This window comes from Macaca fascicularis, chromosome 8, assembly GCF_037993035.2.
Source record: "Macaca fascicularis isolate 582-1 chromosome 8, T2T-MFA8v1.1".
NCBI lineage: Eukaryota > Metazoa > Chordata > Mammalia > Primates > Cercopithecidae > Macaca > Macaca fascicularis.
In genome coordinates this window covers 44753213-44772075 of record NC_088382.1, presented here as the reverse complement: position 1 = coordinate 44772075, position 18863 = coordinate 44753213, and the positions used below count along the sequence as shown (strand labels likewise).

At 45.0% G+C, this 18863-nt stretch overlaps 1 protein-coding gene across 1 annotated transcript in view; it reads left to right on the top strand.

The window, feature by feature from the left end:
* The window catches only part of SFRP1 (secreted frizzled related protein 1), a 47092-nt gene extending 29602 nt beyond the window's left edge, over positions 1-17490 (top strand). The window contains exon 3 of the mRNA XM_005563161.5: positions 13958-17490. Within this exon, the coding sequence (XP_005563218.1) occupies positions 13958-14280 (323 nt within the window). The 3' untranslated portion in view covers positions 14281-17490. The remainder of the gene's footprint in view (positions 1-13957) is intronic.
* Positions 17491-18863: the final 1373 nt, after the last annotated feature.

The following is an 18863-nucleotide window of genomic DNA, read 5'->3' as shown; positions in this document are numbered from 1 at the left end:
ATGTGGTTCATTTTGCTTCTGATAGTATTTATATGTTGTGAGCCAGGCCTCTGGGATCAAAGTCCAGCTCTGCCATGGACTAGTTGTGGGACTTGAACCTTTCTGTCCCGGTGTCTTCATCTAGAAACTGGATGTCATTATTGGAGTATCTGCCTTCTAGGCTGTTAGAGGTGTCCTGGAGAGCGTCTACTGATAGGTGCATAGACCAGACCCCGGCCTGGGCGAGCACTCAGTGACCACTGGCTCTTGCTGTTGTTGTTAGTGCTGAAGTGGAGGTCTGCGCAGAGAGTTCCAGTCTCACGAGTGAGTCTGTGAACATCCAGGCAGTGGCTGAGCTCTTTCCATTTCTCTGTTCATTTGTGTGCCCCATGAGTGTTTAGCTGAGCCGCCTGATGCATCGGGCATTGCACTAGTCATTGAACAGAGAGTGGATGAGTTGTGGGCCATGTCCTACATGAGGTCGCAGAGGGGAGGAGGAGAGGTGGGAACACTCCTGGGTCGTTCTCCTGCAGAGCTCTGCTGCATCAATGTTGAGGAAAGGAGACCCAGGAAGGTCAAGGCTAGACTGGGCTGGGGAGGCATCAGGGAGAAGATGGTCTGTAGCTTAGCCTGAAGCACAGGTGACCTGCACCCCCTTCCTTCAGAGGGAACAAACCGAGAACATGATAAAGGGAGAAGAGTGAGGTGCACCTGCTGCCATTTTGCAGAGGCATTGGACTAACTTTGTCAGGGGCCTCTCAGTGAAGGGGTCAGCAGCCCCCTAGGCCTCTGCTCCCCATCTGTCACATGGGATGGCACGAAGACCTGCTGATTATTTTGTGTGGAGTGTGTCAGGTGTTTTTCGGGAGCTGTCTTTGAGTTCAGACAACTTTGTGACCAAGATGGTGCTCTTGTGCTGCTATCTGCCCTGCGGGGCTGGCCTCGGGCACATACAAGCAAGGCCTCTGGGGGTGGAGCGGCTTGGGCATTGTTGCCATCTGAGATGTGGGATGTTCCTATTGTGTGGTCTGGGATTCTCTACTGGATTTCAAAGACAGGGAAAGGAAATAGGAAGATGCAGCTGTAGCTCGCCATTGCAGGCAGGGAGACTGAGATGAATGGGTCCATCTCAATGAATGAACATATTCATTTTGCAAATGGCTACGCTGGGAGCCAGAGAAGAAAAATGATTTTACCCAAGTTTATGCTAAAGGTTAATGGTGGAGTCTAATCCACTAAAACGTGGGTGGTGGAGTTGGTCAGCTGGGGTCTGCTGACTCTCCACTTGGGGTCCTTTCCTCTAAATGTCCTGCTTCTTGCTCTCCAAGCTCTTGTTTTCTTGACTTTGCAAGCACCCACAGCTCTGGAATAGACCTCAGCAATTCTGTAAGTAGTGCTGACCACCTTGCCCTAGCTCCGCTGTGTCTTGGACAGGCCTGTGCCAATTTTGCTGGCTTCCACCTGAGCTCCAGTGGGTTTGCGGGGCTGTCCTGGGCCTCTAGGATATTTAGATATCATCCAAGAAAGAGTCCTTAAAATGTACCACTGTGAATAACCAAAGTGACAAATCAAACAACCCACCCTGTCCCAACCCTCAGACTCTTTAAACCGGTGGTTCTCAAGTGTGATCCCCAGACCAGCAGCATTAACATCACTTGGGGACTTGTTAGAAATGCACATTCCTGACCAGGCACAGTGGCTCATGCCTGTAATTCCAGCACTTTGAGAGGCCAAGGTGGGAGGATCTCTTGAGGCCAGAAGTTTGAGACCAGCCTTGGAAACATAGTGAGACACCATCTGTACAAAACTAAAGTTTTTTTTTTTTTTTTAAATTAGGTGGTGTGGTGGCTCATGCCTATAGTCCCAGTTACTCAGGAGGATCTCTTGAGCCCTGGAGCTCAAGGCTGCAGTGAGCTGTGATCGCACCACTGTACTCTGACCTGGGCGATAGAGTGAGACTTGGTCTCTAAAAATAAAAAGCAATGCAGATTCCTGGGCCCCATCTCATGGCTGCTGACTCAGGAGCTCCAGGGGTGGAGCCCAGCGGTCTGCATTTTTAACAATCCTCCAGGTGATGCTGATGATGCTCACTCCAGCATCTCTCAGAGCGAGGGATAGTTTGTGGCTTTTCTGAATTCCACTCCCTATCTTTTCCCTCCCAGGAGACCATCCCACATTTCAACTTGCAGTTTGGGCAAACACCAGGGGGTAGATTGGAGAGGAATGAAAAACCAGTGACCCCATGGTAGGAAAAGCTGTTTGCCTTGGCAGGTTTGCCTGGACTCAGAGCCAAGATTCTATCAATCCTAGTGATGGACTTTATTTAAGTGATTCTCCTATTCTTTTCTCTCTCCCTCCAGCGCAGGGTGGTGGCGGTGGTGGGGGGGTGGGGGCGGCTGGGGGTGGAAGAGGCTAAGGTGCACACTGGGAAGGGGAGGAGCCCCAGTTCTTCTCTGATCCACTCTGAGGCCCAAGCCCTTGCTCCCCAAGATGCGTGGCTTCCCAGATGAAACCACATCAGGCAACATTTTGCTCTCAGAATGGGGTTTTCATTTTGCACCATTAGCTGAACTCAGTGGGGTTTTAACACAATCCAGGAAATCAAGCAGTTAGCAGCAGGATTCTGGATGACTGACACTGATTCTGCTGGTGTGTATGCATTGATGATGCCGGCGTGTGTGTGCGCATCTGTACACGAGCTTGCGTGTGTATGTTCATATGTGAGTATTGGGGAAAGGGCTCTGCAAAGTTGCAATCTCTACTCTCCTGCCTGGCCGTCTTCCCAAGGTGTCTGGAGTCCAGAAAACAGGGCAACTTCAGTTAAATAATTTGTCCCACATGAGCCACTCAGGAGCATTTTCCACATCTGCTATTTTTTGTTTGTTTGTTTGTTTGTTGGAGATGAGAGAAAAAGAAATCTGCTTTGGATCTTGTTCTTTTAGTTTAGTTTTTTTCTTTTCTTGTGTGTAACGTATGTCTTGTAGTCAGCAAATGCGTCTAAGTATGCAGCATGTGGCTTGTGGTCAGGGGAAAGACGCTGAGTTATTGTGACAAAGCACAAGCCCCTTTCTCTGCTAAACGAATTAATGATGCCAGACATCGGCTCCTGCTGGGAACAGAGGGGTCTGTTAAGCTGCCATTGCAAGGCCATTGTCAGTAGGACTTATCTGGGCCCTAGCGCCGCAAAGCCAGCTCGCCATGGTGCCCAGACCTCTGCTGAGTGTTGGAAGGAGGTTGTGGTTGCTTTCAGCCAAACGCTGTTACTGAATCTCATTTGCACAATCGGACTTGGGGAGGGTGCTTTCTGCCTCAGGCCTCAGGGTTACTTACCCAAGACATGTGTGATCTGGGGCTGGGAGGCAGAAACCGGTGCTCTGTCTTCACAGTTTAGTGAGGCTTTGGTATATGAACAGACTTTTCCACCTGGAGGCTCTGTGGGGTAGGAGGGGTGGAGCAGTCCCACGGGACTGGTGCACTGGGGTGCCTGTCTATGGGCCCTTCCCAATCAACCAAGCTGGGCTAAGCCACTCTGTAGAGTTTACAGAATGGTATGGTGGCTCATATCTTTGAGAGCACTTTGAGAGGCTGAGGTGGGAGGATCATTTGAGCTCAGGAGTTTGAGATCACCCTGGGAAAGATGGCAAGAACCTGTTTCTACACAAAAATTAAAAAATTAGCCGGGTGTGGTGCTGGATGTTTGTAGTCACAGCTACTTAGGAGGCTGATGTTGAAAGATCACTTGAGCCCAGAAGATCAAGGCGGCAGTGAGCTGTGATGGCGCCACCGCACTCCAGCCTAGGCGACAGAGCGAGATCCTGTCTCTTAAAGAGTTTGCGTCTTGGATCACGAGGTCAGGAGATCAAGACCATCCTAGCTAACATGGTGACACCCCATCTCTACTAAAAATACAAAAAATTAGCCGGGCATGGCAGTGTGCACCTGTCGTCCCAGTTCCTTGGGAGGCTGAGGCAGGAGAATTGCTTGAACCCAGGAGACGGAGGTTGCAGTGAGCCGAAATTCTGCCACCACACTCCAGCCTGGGCGAAAGAGCAAAACTCTGTCTAAAAAAAAAAAAAAAAGAGTTTGCCAGTCTCACTGTGACTAGCTTGCCCTCTACTTCTCAGGTCATCTGTCTCTTTGGGAACTTTAGGCCCCTCTGAAAGAGAAAGCAATTTAGGGAAAAAGTAAGTCTCTTAGGAATCAGAATGTGTGGTCTGGTATCTGCCTCTGGGTGATTTTTTATTATCATCACCTTTTGGAAAAAATTGATCCAACTGCTTGCCCCGTCGTCCCAGATGGCTAGGCCCCCATTCATCCCCTCTTGTTCTCCTACTGGAGGAACTGCCGTGTAAAACACAAAGCTCTGGGCAGAGAGGCAGGGAGCAGGTTCCAGGCAAATACTGACAAATGACTTCACTTTTGAGCGTCGGTTGAACCAGATTTAATGTATCTTCCAGTTCTAAGTAAATAATTCACATTCTAACCCACTTAATTTTGTTATGTGAAAAATGATGGGGATTGACTAAATCAGTGGACTGCCTCCCTCCTCCTTCTCAAAAAAGAAAAAAAAAAGGAAACAAAAAGCTGGTTGAGAAAGCAGAATTCTTACTCAAAACCCTTAAGAAGTCCTAACTATAGCCAAGTTGCTCCAGCTGAATGGAGGGTGAAGGGTCTGGAGATGTAAAATCTCTGTATTTCCTTCATGATCTGACATTTTGTGGTTCATTTACATTTTGTATATACTGACATTCTTTATTAGACAGTAAGTCTTTTAAATTTAAAATTTTTGATTCAAAATAAATATGGTTTAAAAAGTTAAATTGGAACCAAAGGTTTTTAACAAAAGCTGCAGTTCCCTTCCCACCTCTAGTTCCTATGACCTAGAAGTAATAATTTTCAAGGATTTTAGTGATTTCTTCATATTCAGCAAACTGGCGCAAATAAATAACATGTTTATAATTTGATTTCTTATTTTTAATATTTAAACATTCTTTATTGATTTTCTGTTATTGAAGTTAAAGATTTATCTCTCTTACACTGTCTTTCCAGTATAGTTATATCACATTTTTGGTTAATATTCAGTGTTTAATTTATTATAATTATGTAAATATTATTTGCAGCTGAGCCGTGTAGTGTACTGCATATTTATTTCCTTTCTTTTACATCGTAAAAGCTTTCTGGCAGATATGCATCAGGAAATCGGCCTGAGTTCTCTTTCCTGCCGTTGGTCTGGGCTGATGGAGCTTTATGCCTGTTTGTTAGACAGGATTCTTCAGAGAAACAGAATCAACAGGAAATGGGAGAGGGAGTTAATTAGGGGCATTGGTTCACAGGATCGGAAGAGTCTCACGATTGGCTGTCTGCAAGCTGGAGAACCAGAGAAGCCTCAGAACAATGCAGCCCCCAGTCTGAGGCTGAAAGCCTGAGAGCCCCCAGGAGGCCACTGGTGCAAGCTCCAAAGTCCCAGAGCCGAAAAACATGGAGTCTGATGTGCAAGGGCAGGAGGAGAGAAACAGCCATTATTGGGAAGGGAGGGAGAGTGGAAACTCCACAAGCTGAATACCCATCTTCTTCTCCCTTCTTTATTCTGACTGCCCTCACAGCTGATTGGGTGGTGCCAGCCCACATTGAGATCTGAATCTTACTCTCCCAGCCCACTGACTCACGTGTCAGTCTCATCTGAAACACCCTCTGAGACACACACACGTCGCCAGCCTTCTCAGCATCCCTCAATCCAAGCACATCACAGCCTGCCACACAGTTGTTCTGGAAAAACCATCCTAAGCCTTCCTTTTCCTTTCTTAGGTTAGACCTTTGGTTTCCTGAATCCTGTGTCTTGTTTAATTCTGCATTTTTAAAAATAGGTAAGTGAGATGATGGACATGCTAATTAGCTTGATTTAATCATTCCTTCTCATATACAAAACATCACATTGTAACCCATAAGTGTATACAATTATTGCTTTTCAATCAAAAGTAACATTAATAATGCTTTTTTTTTTTTTTTTTTTTTTTTTGAGACAGAGTCTTACTCTGTTGCCTAGGCTGGAGTGGCATGATCTCAGCTCACTGCAGCCTCTGCCTCCCTAGTTTAAGCAATTCTCCTGCCTCAGCCTCCCGAGTAGATGGGCCTACAGGTGCGCACCACCATGCCTGGATAAGTTTTTGTATTTTTAGTAGAGACAGAGTTTTGCCATGTTGCCCAGGCTGGTCTCGAACTCTTGAACTCAGGCAATCTGCCTGCCTCGGCCTCCCAAAGTGCTAGGATTACAGGTGTGAGCCACTGTGCCTGGTTAATAATATATTTTATAAATTTAAAAATTCTGCATTTTTGTAGAGCACATCATTGAGTAGTTTCCTAAGAAAAGACACATGGAAGATGATGTTTTAAAACCTTTTAATGCCTGAAGATGTTTTTATTCTACTCTCGCATGCTGATTGATAGCTTGCCCCAGTATAAACTTTGGCAATTTTAAAGGCATTGATTCATTATCCTCCAGCTTCTAGTGTCTGCGTTGATAAATCCAGTGCAACTGGGATACTGATCCTTTGTGTTAGATGTCTACTCTTTTCTCTTGAAGATTTTAAGAGTTCTTTTTGTCCTTCATATTTCTAAATGTCATGATTTGAGCTGGGTGTTGTTTAACCTGAGGAAATGAATTCTGGAAAGTTTTCTTGCATTATTTCTTTGGTATTTTCTCCCATTTGTTTTCTTGGTTCTCTCTTGCTATATAATACCCTTTTTCAGATGTTGAAACTCTTGGATTGATTCTCTGTCTTTTTCTTTCCTCTATTTCCCATTTCTTTGTCATTTTTGTTCATCTTTTCAGGAAATTTCTTCAACTTTATCTTTTAAAAAAAGTTTTAAAAATATTCTTGAAAAAAAGTTTTTTAGACAGTTGGGCTCTGTGACCTAGCCTGGAGTGCAGTGGTGTGATCTCAGCTCACTGCAACGTCTGCCTCCTGAGTTCAAGTGATTCTCCTACCTCAGCCTCCCAATTAGCAGGAATTTTAGGCACATGCCACTACACAGGCTAATTTTTGTATTTTCAGTAGAGATGGGGTTTTGCCATGTTGGCTGGGCTGGCCTGGTCTTGAACTCTTGGCTCCAAGTGATCGACCTGCCTTGGCCTCCCAAAGTGCTGGGATTACAGGCATGAGCCACTATGCCTGGCCTCTTCAACCTTATCTTAAAACCATTATTTATTGATTTTCTGTTATTGAAGTTAAAGATTTATCTCTTTTATACTATCTTTCCAATATAGTTATATCACACTTTTGGTTAATATTGAATGTTTAATTTATTAGAATTGTGTAAATATTATTTGCAGCTGAGCCATGTAGTGTACTGCATATTTATTTTCTTTCTTTTACATCTTTTTACTTATCTTGAATTATACATTTCTTCGTATATTTTAAATTTTCAAGTAATCTTTCCTAGTCTCTGAACATTCCTTTTAATAGCTTTCTGTTCTTGTTTTAGGAATACAAAAGTCTTATCTAATTTATTATCATTTAAAACAATTTTTTTGAGGGAGGGTCTCACTCTCTCACCTAGGCTGGAGTGCAGGGGTGCAATTATAGCTCACTGCAGCCTCAATCTCCCCAGACTCAGGTGATCTTCTCACCTCGGCTTCCTAAGTAGCTGGGACTACAGGCATGCACCACCATACCTGGCTAATTTTTTTTTTTTTTGGTAGAGACGAGGTCTCACTATGTTGCCCAGGCTGGTCTCTAACTCTTGGGTTCAAGTGATCTGCTTGCCTCAGCCTCCCTAAGTGCTGAGATTACAGGTGTGGGCCACCATGCCTGGCCATATTATCAATTTTTAAAGTTTTTTTTTTTTAATTTTATGTACAGAGAGCTACCATGGTTTCTTTCATTTGGTGGATGTGCTGGATAATCCATTCAAAGAAGCTCACTTAGTGTAACTTAATGAAGCCTACCTCCTCTGCATACTGATGGAAACACTGGCAGCACATGTTGAGGCCGTAATGACAAGAGCGAGAACCCTGGCCTAATTTTTTTGGGTGACTCCAGGAGAGCCACTGGTGACCCATCTTGCTTTTAGGAGTGCAACAAGGCAAAAAGTGAAATTTTTTTTTTTTTAATACTCCCTGCATTGTCTCTGTTATCTCTGAATTCCTTTTCTTCCTTTTCTGTTTTGAATGTTCGGTCTTTGCCATTCACATTTGGAGGCTTTCCTTAAATACCTGCCAGTCCTTGACTGTCCATTTGAATTTAACAGTGAGACACGAAGTTGGAAGCTCTTTGTGTACATGCAGGGCCTGTGATTTGTTGGGCCTCACTGGAGAATTTTGCGGAGGGCCCATAGGTCTTTTCTTTTGAACTACTCTTAGGTTGATGCAGAAGTAATTATGGTTTTTGCAACTGAAAGTAATGGCAAAGACCGCGACTACTTTTGCAACAGCCTAATAATTTCTTTAGAGAAAAACCACCCAATCTTCTGACACAGGCATATAAATGTAGTGTTCTAAGACGCGAGTGTCTCATTCTTCAATATGCAGACGTTCATGTAACCCTTTGGTGTTCACACAGCAGCACCCTGTCCTGTCCTCTTCTGTGTCTAGTATACCCCAGCCGCAGGCTGTCTGCAGGTTCAGGCCTTCTTTGTTTTTCCTTTCCTTTTTTTTTTTTTTTTGAGATGGAGTCTTGCTTTGTCACCCAGGCTGGAGTGCAGTGGTGCAATCTCAGCTCACTGAAACCTCTACCTCCTGGGTTCAAGCGATTCTCCTACCTCAGCCTCCCGAGTAGCTGGGACTACAGGCCTTCTGTATGGAATGAAGCCCGTGGCTATTGCTGGAGTTGGCAGCCACCTGGACTCAAGGCCCAGGGGAGTGGGTCTGAGTGTCCCTATGTGAACTCGCTGCCAATCCCAACATTGACAGCCTCTGTGATGGAGTTCAGGAGTGTCCGGGGGCCCCAGTTCAGGAGCATTTGTGGGACCTGCTCTGCTGATGGGCTTGTTTCTTACTGGTGTCCCTATCTGTCCCTCTTTTTCTTCTTTTCTCTGTACTTTACTGGCATCCCTGTCTGCATTTAGCTTTTCTTCTCCCTTTTAAGCTAGATTCTACCATCCATTTACTTTCTATCATACAAAATGTTGTTGATACGATCATGTTTCCTTTACCACTTTCTTGCATGTGTTTGTAACTTGTTTTTTTGACTATAATTTTAAACTGAGTTCAAGAAGAGTGGGAACGATTGCATGTGCTCAGTCTAATCCTAGTGTGCCTGGGAATGCTCCTTCACACTCAGTCCAGAAGCTTGGTGGGATGGCTTCTGTCTTCTTTTCCCTTCCGTTTTCCCTTCCCATTGGATTTTTGCTCTCTGGAATTTGCCCTCACCACTCTGGATCCTGGCCTCCTGTGGGCTGCCGTGGCCCCCTAATCATCCAGTTAAGTGGTCTAGTTTCAGACTTATTCTTAAGCTCTTCGGCCCTTAGGGTTGACGGGTGTTTCCTCCATTTAAATGGACCCTGTGGTTTTCATGACACTGGGCTGCCTGGTTTCCCAGTGGGGCCTCTCATGGCATTTACAGTAACTCTTCTTCCTTTCACCCGACGAAGGTGCTCCTTGGAGTCCTTCTTTCTCTCTGTACTTTACCCTTCATTGCTACTATCATCTGCACTCAGATGAGTTATAGGTTGATTCCTAATGCAACCCCATGCCACCTTTCCCCACAGACCCTTCCTGGATTCCTACAGCCATTCCACAGGACTGGTTATGAAATGACTGGCTTTGGGCCAATGGTTGCCTTACGTTCAAAGTCATGGGTAGGATGTCTCAGGCTTGGGAGGGTTGGAGGCACCATTCGTAGAAGCAGGGAGTCAGGAGGAAGAGACGGCTTTGAAGAATGTGAGGGTTTGGGATGGTGTGTGATGACTTCCTTATTCTCATTTCAGCTTCCCAAATAGGGCCAGGCTTCTTAGGGGAGCCTACCAAGGAAGTATGAGTTGTGAGCAAAAATGGTTTGGGTGACTGCAGGTGGAATGAAAGCATAATGGCCTACTCAAATGTAATGGATTATTTTAAGATTTCCCAAGAAAGACCCAGACAGGCCCTTGTTGCAGCCTCAAATTTTGAGTTTTCAAAGTTTCTGGGTCTCTGAATTCTTGCTGGCACCGATGCCTAGGTGGGAGTCATGTCTTACCCTTGGAGGATGTTGAAACTGTTGCTTAAGAAAAAAAGCACATCATTTTTAAATTTTGTTGTTTGGTTTTAGATCAGGGTCTAGCTGTTACAGGGAGCTGAGAACCAGGGCCCAAGGTGGTAGTTTAGTCTTAGCCCTATCCTCCAGGCACAGCAGGGTGCGCAATGAGGGAAGCATGGAGGGAGCACAGGGTGGGGATAGTGCTGGAGATAAGCCTTGCCGTTTCCTGGAAGTACCCAGCAGGGGCTCCTCGGATGGTTGATCCACCAAGCCTGCAGTTGTATGGTGCCCTGCACTTTACAGAGAACTGAGACTCAAAGAAGAACCCAGGACCTGAGACTGTATCCAGTGGTTGCCCCAGCTGCTACCTTCTGGGCTTCTGTTTGTCCACTACCACCATGTACATTGCAAATTCAGCCCATGGGCAACATCACTGGGGCCCTGGGATGGGGTGGTGGTGATCAGTTCCGGGCTGCTCCTGGGCCAGCACCTGCCCTCGCCCCAGCAGCCGTGGGATGCAGCATGGTGGGAGTCTGCACACACACTCACGAGGAAAAATCCACCCGGGACGGCTCATGATCTTTTCAACATTGTTGGTAATCTGCACCCCTAAAACAAACCCTTGAAAGATGGAAAGATGTTAGTAATTTCTGGCCATATGTGCCTTCTTCCCTGCTCTCCCCACCTCAAAAAAGAAAGGGGCCAAGTGGCAAGACAAGAAGTCAAGTCTAATGTGTAACACATTCCCATACTCTGATTTCTCCTCCCTCGCTGCTCCCCCACCTGTATAAACTACATTCCTTTACACGGTCATGGCAAAGGAACATTAATTTTTGATTTGAAGTGTGATTGAAAGCAACACGATCAGAAGAGTGAAATAGTTTCCACTGAAGCAATATCATTTCTAACCAGGTTGTGGTATGTATGGCAGGAGAGAGTGGTTTTGGGGTTAGGTGTGGCTTCTGATCCTGATTCTGTCTCTTACAAACTGTGGCCTCATGCTGTTTTACTTAACCTGAGTCCTTCTCCTTGATTGTAATGAGTACTACTGATGCCTTCTTAACGTGGTTGCTGGGAGTATTAAACAAGGAGTCATAGATAGACATATCCCATTCTCATCTTCAGAGCCCAGCACATGGTGGGTACTGTATTATGATGGCTCAATTCTCTGCAGAAAAGAGGGCACCTGCCTTGTCAGCTGGAGTGTGTATCGATTTCTCCCATCTCTAATGAATAAAATAAATTAAAATATTAAATAATAAAGCTTTCACAAACGCAGTTTCTCCTTTGCCAGAGAAGTCTCTTTCAACCAGGAGGCATCTTTTGCCATTTCATAAGTGAAGTCATTTTGAAATGTAGGTGAAACTGGGAAGAGGGTCTGAACTCCTCTCCATGATCTTCTTGGTCCATTTAATCAGTACTCTAAGTTTGCCGTTCATTCTAAAGAATTTTGGAACCATAGAGTCAGCATGGACAACATCCAGATTAAAAGTGCACATTTAGACATGGGTTTCAACTTAGGATTAGTGACTTTAGGCAAGTCAACTTAACCCCCTGTGCCTCAGTTTTCTCATCTATTAGATGGGAAAATAATTATGCCTTCCTCCTGGAGTTGTTAGAATTAACTTGAGGAAATGCACGGAAAATACTTAGCATGTGTTCTGGCAGGTCACATGCTTTCATAATTGTTAGCCATTGTGATTTAGTTCAGGTTCAAGACTTTCCACAGGGTGTGTGGGTGGAAGCCTTGTGTCATTAAAAAGAGGGGCCTTGGTAATTTTCTATTAAAAATAATTCAGAAGATATGCGAATTACCTGGTGACTGGCACCTAGAAAGTGATTTCCAACTCCTTTGGGAATATCTGGGGTTGGCCAGTCTTAAAGGGGAGTTGATTGTACCAGCGACACCGTGTGTTCGCTGCTTTGTTTATAGAGAGCGTCCACGCTCATTTATCTTCATCAGTAGCCCCTGTGGAGCCATTGCTACAGGATGTAGCTCACAGGTTAACACTGTTAATTCAATGTCCATTGGGACAGAGAAAAGAGAAAGCAGAGCTGGTGAATGGACCGGTTTCCCATCCTCCTGGGAGTTGAGAACAGAAGCAGCCCTGGTACCATATTGGATTTGAAGAGAGCTCATCACCTGGATTTATCAATTAGGACTTCACCAGGACTTGCTCTAATCTGCCAGGAGGTCAAAGTAGATTTGGATTTTGTGTAGGTCTTCTCAGTTGGCAGAAGATCAGTACTGCCTGTCAGTGGGGATTAGTAGTTGATTGGCGATTGACTGATACTAGCAGTACCTGCTATCTTACCGCCATAGAGACCCAGTAGTAGAAACTGATTTCTCCCATGCTGTGGTTGGACGTTGATGTTTAATGCAGGAAGCATGACCATTTGAAGCAATCTTTAACTTTCCCTTGCTGAGTGCACACACATAGTTCTGCCTGTCATTTTATAAGACTCAATTTTCAAGGAATTATAGGTTTTTCAATGTTAAAATACTAAACCAGTAACTTGCTCTTCAAAACAAAACCAAACAAAAAGAAACCCTCATGGTCAGGCATGGTGGCTCATACCTGTAATCCCAACACTTTGGGAGGCTGAGGAGGGAGGATTTCTTGAGTCCAGAAGTTCTGGGCAACATAGTGAGACCCGTCTCAAAAAAAAAAAAAAAAATCAGCCAGACATGATGGTGCATGCCTGTAATCTCAGCAACTTGGGAGGCTGAGGTGGAAGAATTGCTTGAGCCCGGGAATTTGGGGCTGCAGTGAGCTGAGATCGAGACACTGCACTCCAGCCTGGGCAATAGACTGAGACCCTGTCTCCACAAAGACAACAATAAAAAGCAAAAACACTCGGGGTTTTTTGTTTTTGAATGCTGAGATCAATAGCATCAGATCGTGTGGATTAAATTGGGTTATAGGACCCTTTTTTCTCTTAAAGCAGTGCATGATATTCTGAGTCACTGTATTTTTAAAAAGAGCAATGTGATTTAGTTTTGAAATTTATTTGAGGATCTCCTGGTACTGATGGCCATTACAGAGAGATACTACTGGATATCACAGAATACGGGGCGGAGGCGGTGGCAGAATGGGTAACTGAGACCTTTATTTTTATTTTTATTTTTGAGATGGAGTCTTGCTTTGTCCCTCAGTCTGGAGTGCGGTGGCGCAATCTTGGCTCACTGCAATCTCTGCCCCCCGGGTTCAAACAATTCAACTGCTTCAGCCTCCTTAGTAGCTGGGATTATGGACACCTGCCACCGTGCCTGGCTAATTTTTGTATGTTTAGTAGAGATGGGGTTTCACCATGCTGGCCAGACTGGTCTTGAACTCCTGACCTCAGGTGATACACTCGCTTTGGCCTCCCAAAGTGCTGGGATTACAGACCTTGGTTTTTATGGATAAAACTGCCGGTTTCTTGACTTGTTACTTGCCTTTCATTTTCTCCTCCACCTCAGCTGTACACTTGGGTTATTGTTCTAGATGAAAAGCTTTGTTCTACAGTAAACACTGGAGAGTCCAAAAGACGTGAGGGAGGATGACTGACACTGTAATTGCTGCTTGGGTGATGGGATTATTAGAAGCCCAAACCTCAGCATCATGCAATATCCCCATGAAACCAACTCTGCGCATGTGCCCCTGAATCTAAAATTAAATATATATATATATTTGAAAGAAGAAAGTATAAGCAAAAAATAAAATAAAATGATAAAATGCAATCACTTGGAGGATCAAAAAAAGAAAAGCTGTGTTCTAAATGCTTTCTCTTCCCCTCTTTTCTTCTGTCCTCTCCATCTCTAGCACTGAGGATGAAAATAAAAGAAGTGAAAAAAGAAAATGGTGACAAGAAGATTGTCCCCAAGAAGAAGAAGCCTCTGAAGTTGGGGCCCATCAAGAAGAAGGACCTGAAGAAGCTCGTGCTGTACCTGAAGAATGGGGCCGACTGTCCCTGCCACCAGCTGGACAACCTCAGCCACCACTTCCTCATCATGGGCCGCAAGGTGAAGAGCCAGTACTTGCTGACAGCCATCCACAAGTGGGACAAGAAAAACAAAGAGTTCAAAAACTTCATGAAGAAAATGAAAAACCACGAGTGCCCCACCTTTCAGTCCGTGTTTAAGTGATTCTCACGGGGGCGGGGCGGGGAGGGAGCCTCGGGTGGGGTGGGGCAGGGGGACAGTGCCCCGGGAATCCTGTGGGCCACACACACGCACTGCGCCTGTCGGTAGTGGACATTGTAATCCAGTCGGCTTGTTCTTGCAGCATTCCTGCTCCCTTCCCTCCACAGCCACGCTCCAAACCCCAGGGTAGCCATGGCCAGGTAAGGCAAGGGTCATTTAGATTAGGAAGGTTTTTAAGATCCACAGTATGGAGCAGCAGCCACTGCACAGGAGGAGGTGACAAACCATTTCCACCAGCGATGTAGTCACTAAAATACAAAAAGGGGGATTGGGCAGAAAGTGAGAGCCAGCAGCAAAAACTGCATTTGGCAACTTGTTGGTGTGGATCTACTGGCTGATCTATGCCTTTCAAGTAGAAAATTCTAATAATTGGCAAGTCACGTTGCTTTCAGGTCCAGAGTAGTTTCTTTCTGTCTGCTTTAAATGGAAACAGACCCATACCACACTTACAATTAAAGCCAAGCCCAGAAAGTGGTAAGTGCAGGGAGGAAAAGTGCAAGTCCATTATGTAATAGTGACAGTAAAGGGACCGGGGGAGACACATCTCCGGCTTTGCCCACAGTCTTTCCGTGTGATTGTCTTTGGATCTGAATCAGCCAGTCTCAGATGCCCCAAAGTTTCGGTTCCTATGAGCCCAGGGTATGATCTTATCCCCAAGACATGTGGAGGGGCAGCCTGTACCTGCCTTCGTGTCAGAAAAAGGAAACCACAGTGAGCCTGAGAGAGATGATGATTTTCGGGCTGAGAAGGATGTAGTTTTCAAAACACATGGTTAAGAAAGAAACAAATGAAAAAAATTTTTAGAACAGTCCAGCAAATTGCTAGTCAGGGTGAATTGTGAAATTGGGTGAAGAGCTTAGGATTCTAATCTCATGTTTTTTCCTTTTCGCATTTTTAAAAGAACAATGAAAAACACACACTTATTTTTCAAGGGTTTAAAACAGTCTACATTGAGCATTGAGCATTTAGAAGGTGTGCTAGAACAAGGTCTCCTGATCCGTCCGAGGCTGCTTCCCAGAGGAGCAGCTCACCCCAGGCATTTGCCAAGGGAGGTGGATTTCACTGGTAGTGTAGCCGTGTGGCTCTCCTTCCTGAAGAGTCCTTGGTTGCCCTAGAACCGAACACCCCCTAGCAAAACTCACAGAGCTTTCCGTTCTTTTCTTTCCTGTAAAGAAACAGTTCCTTTGAACTTGATTGCCTATAGATCAAAGAAATTCAGAACAGTCTGCCTGTCTGTCCCCCTGCACTTTTTACATATTTTTTTTCATTTCTGCAGACAGAAAGTTGACATGGGTGGGGTGTCCCCATCCAATGAGAGAGTTTCAAAAGCAAAACATCTCTGCAGTTTTTCACAAGTGCCCTGAGATATTTCTCAAAGCCCTTATGTTTAATCAGTGATGTATATAAGCCAGTTCACTTAGACAACTTACCTCTCTTGTCCAATGTACAGGAAGTAGTTCTAAAAAATGCATATTAATTTCTTCCCCCAAAGCCGGATTCTCAATTCTCGGCAATACTTTGAGGACTTTTATGATTGTCCCTCTGGGCCGATGCTTATACCCAGTGAGGATGCTGCAGTGAGGCTGTAAAGTGGCCCCCTGCGGCCCTAGCCTGACCCAGAGGAAAGGATAGTAGATTCTGTTAACTCTTGAAGATTCCAGTATGAAAATCAGCATGCCCGCCTAGTTACCTACCTGAGAGTTATCCTGATATAATTAACCTGTCACACTTAGTGATCCTATTCTTTTAACACCTTTTTTTGTGGGGTTCTCTCTGACCTTTCGTCGTAAAGTGTTGGGGACCTTAAGTGATTTGCCTGAAATTTTGGATGATTAAACAATGTGTATATATATATTAGCTAATTAGAAATATTCTACTTTTCTGTTGTCAAACTGAAATTCAGAGCAAGTTCCTGAGTGCATGGATATGGGTCTTAGTTCTGTTTGATTCACTCCAGAGTTCAGTGCTCATATGTATCTGCTCATTTTGACAAAGTGCCTCATGCAACCAGGCCCTCTCTCTGCGGCAGAGTCCTTAGTGGAGGGGTTTACCTGGAACATTAGCAGTTACCACAGAATACAGAAGAGCAGGTGACTGTGCTGTGCAGCTCTCTAAATGGGAATTCTCAGATAGGAAGCAACAGCTTCAGAAATAGCTCAAAATGAATGGGAAATGTGAATTGCAGCTGCAGGTTTTACCACCACCTCAGAGTCCCAGGACCTTGAGTGTCGTTAGTCACTTTATTGAAGGTTTTAGACCCAAAGCAGCTTTGTCTCTATCACATCAGCAATTTCAGAACCAAAAGGGAGGCTATCTGTAGGCCCAGAGCTGCACTCTCACGAACCTTTGTTTTTCTCCACAAAGTATCTAACACAACCAATGTGCAGACTGATTGGCCCGGTCATTGGTTTCCGAGAGAGGAGGTCTGCATGTGATTTGCTAATTATCACTAGGGCCAAGGTGGGATTTGTAAAGCTTTACAATAATCGTTCTGGATGGAGTCCTGGGAGGTCCTTGGCAGAACTCAGTTAAATCTTTGAAGAATATTTGTAGTTATCTTAGAAGATAGCATGGAGGGTGAGGATTCCAAAAACATTTTGTTTTTAAAATATCCCCTGTAACACTTGGCTCTTGGTGCCTGTGGGTTAGCACCAAGTTCTCCCCAGGGCAGAATTCAATCAGAGCTTCAGTTTGCATTTGGATGTGTGAATTACAGCAATCCCATTTCCCAAACCTAAAATCTGTTTTTCTCATCAGACTCTGAGTAGCCGGTTGCTGTGTCGTAACTTCATAGCTGCAGGAGGCTCAGGCGATCTGTTTCAGGGGAGCACCCTAGGCAGCCTGCAGGGAATAACATACTGGCCGTTCTGACCTGTCACCAGCAGACACACAGGACATGGATGAAATTCCCGTTTCCTCTAGTTTCTTCCTGTAGTACTCCTCTTTTAGAGCCTAAGTCTCTACAAAAGCTTTGAATACTGTGAAAATGTTTTACATTCCATTTCATTTTTGTTGTTTTTTTAACTGCATTTTACCAGATGTTTTGATGTTATCGCTTATGTTAATAGTAATTCCCGTACGTGTTCATTTTATTTTCATGCTTTTTCAGCCATGTATCAATATTCACTTGACTAAAATCACTCAATTAATCAATGATACTGTGAGCTGTGACTTTTTTTTTTTCCCACTCAGCCATACACTTCTCACCCTCTCCAGTGAAGCACATGTATCTTTCTCCTCTTGAGTTTCTTCAGTGATGCTTTCTGGTCCCAGTTCAACAGCTTGCAAATGGTAACTGGGTGTGGGTGGGCTGAAGGAGAACTTGGGAGGCACCACAGGCTACCCACGGCCCCCCCCTCCCATTTACCATCTGCTCCTAGAAATAACTTCCAGAAGTGTTTCTCCTGGCTGTGTGTGTTTCAGATCAGAGAGAAGGTTAAATGCTTGCTCTACAAGAATGTAGCTTTCGGCCCTGCCTGAATTTCTTTTCCATGTTTCTCATGGAAACATGCTGTTTCCCCTCCGGCTCAACTCAGTGTTAGAATTACCAACTAGAATTGGAAAACTTGTTCGTATCTGGGGTCTTAGACACTTAGGAGGCCTTGGAGAGGAACATATGCACCCTTTTAACATAAGATGGGGTTATAGCTGGGATTTCCCAACTAGTTTGGGACTCCCAGGTCACTCGCCTGGTTGGAATTATAACCCAGGGCTCCTGCATCCCACTTGCGTAGGCGTGATGTCTGCACTCCCTGCCGAGCTTCCCTTTGGACTCAGAGTGCTGCACCACACCCAGCCCAAGCTGTTTCATGTTAGGTTATGTGCTTCTTGACTAAGGAATTCTTCCATGTGACTTCTAATTCTGCAAGCAATTACAGTGACAACTTCAACGGACGTAGTTCCCTGATCAATAAGTCACCTCCAAACCGCAGACAATGGGCAGTTTTACCCAGAAGTGATAAAATATTCCCAAGTTACCCAAATCCACACCCAAGCACAGAGACACAACTTCTTTTAAGATGTGGTATGAGGACTTGTAAACATTCTATCAAAGTCATGCTCTAGTCCAGAAAGATTCTCACATACTAATGTATCCGACTGGTGAAATAGTGAGATACTAGCCCAGCTATGGAAAATGTCCATATTTCCTTTTAGTTCCCCTGTGGTTAATAAGAAAGAAAATTTATTCAGGCTGGGTGAAGATGTCATTGCCAGCCCCCCCGCCCCCCGCACCCTGAAGGTCACCACCGTGACCCACCATTTCCATTTTTTTTAAATCTGCGAAAGGATGATGAAGTGTGTGCAAAGGTATCTCAGCTCCAGCTGCTGGAGTCACTGTGGTGGAGTTTGGGGTACCCGAGGGTCAGGACTGCTTGAGGCTTGTGCCTCAGAGGCGCTGGCAACACTGGGAACCACAGGCTTGTCCTCAAGCTGCATGGCAGCTGCACCTCTTCAATGAACAATTTGGGCACTCCCCTAGGCAGGAGGTATAAAAGACCAAGGGACACAGAGGTAGGCTTGTCTTA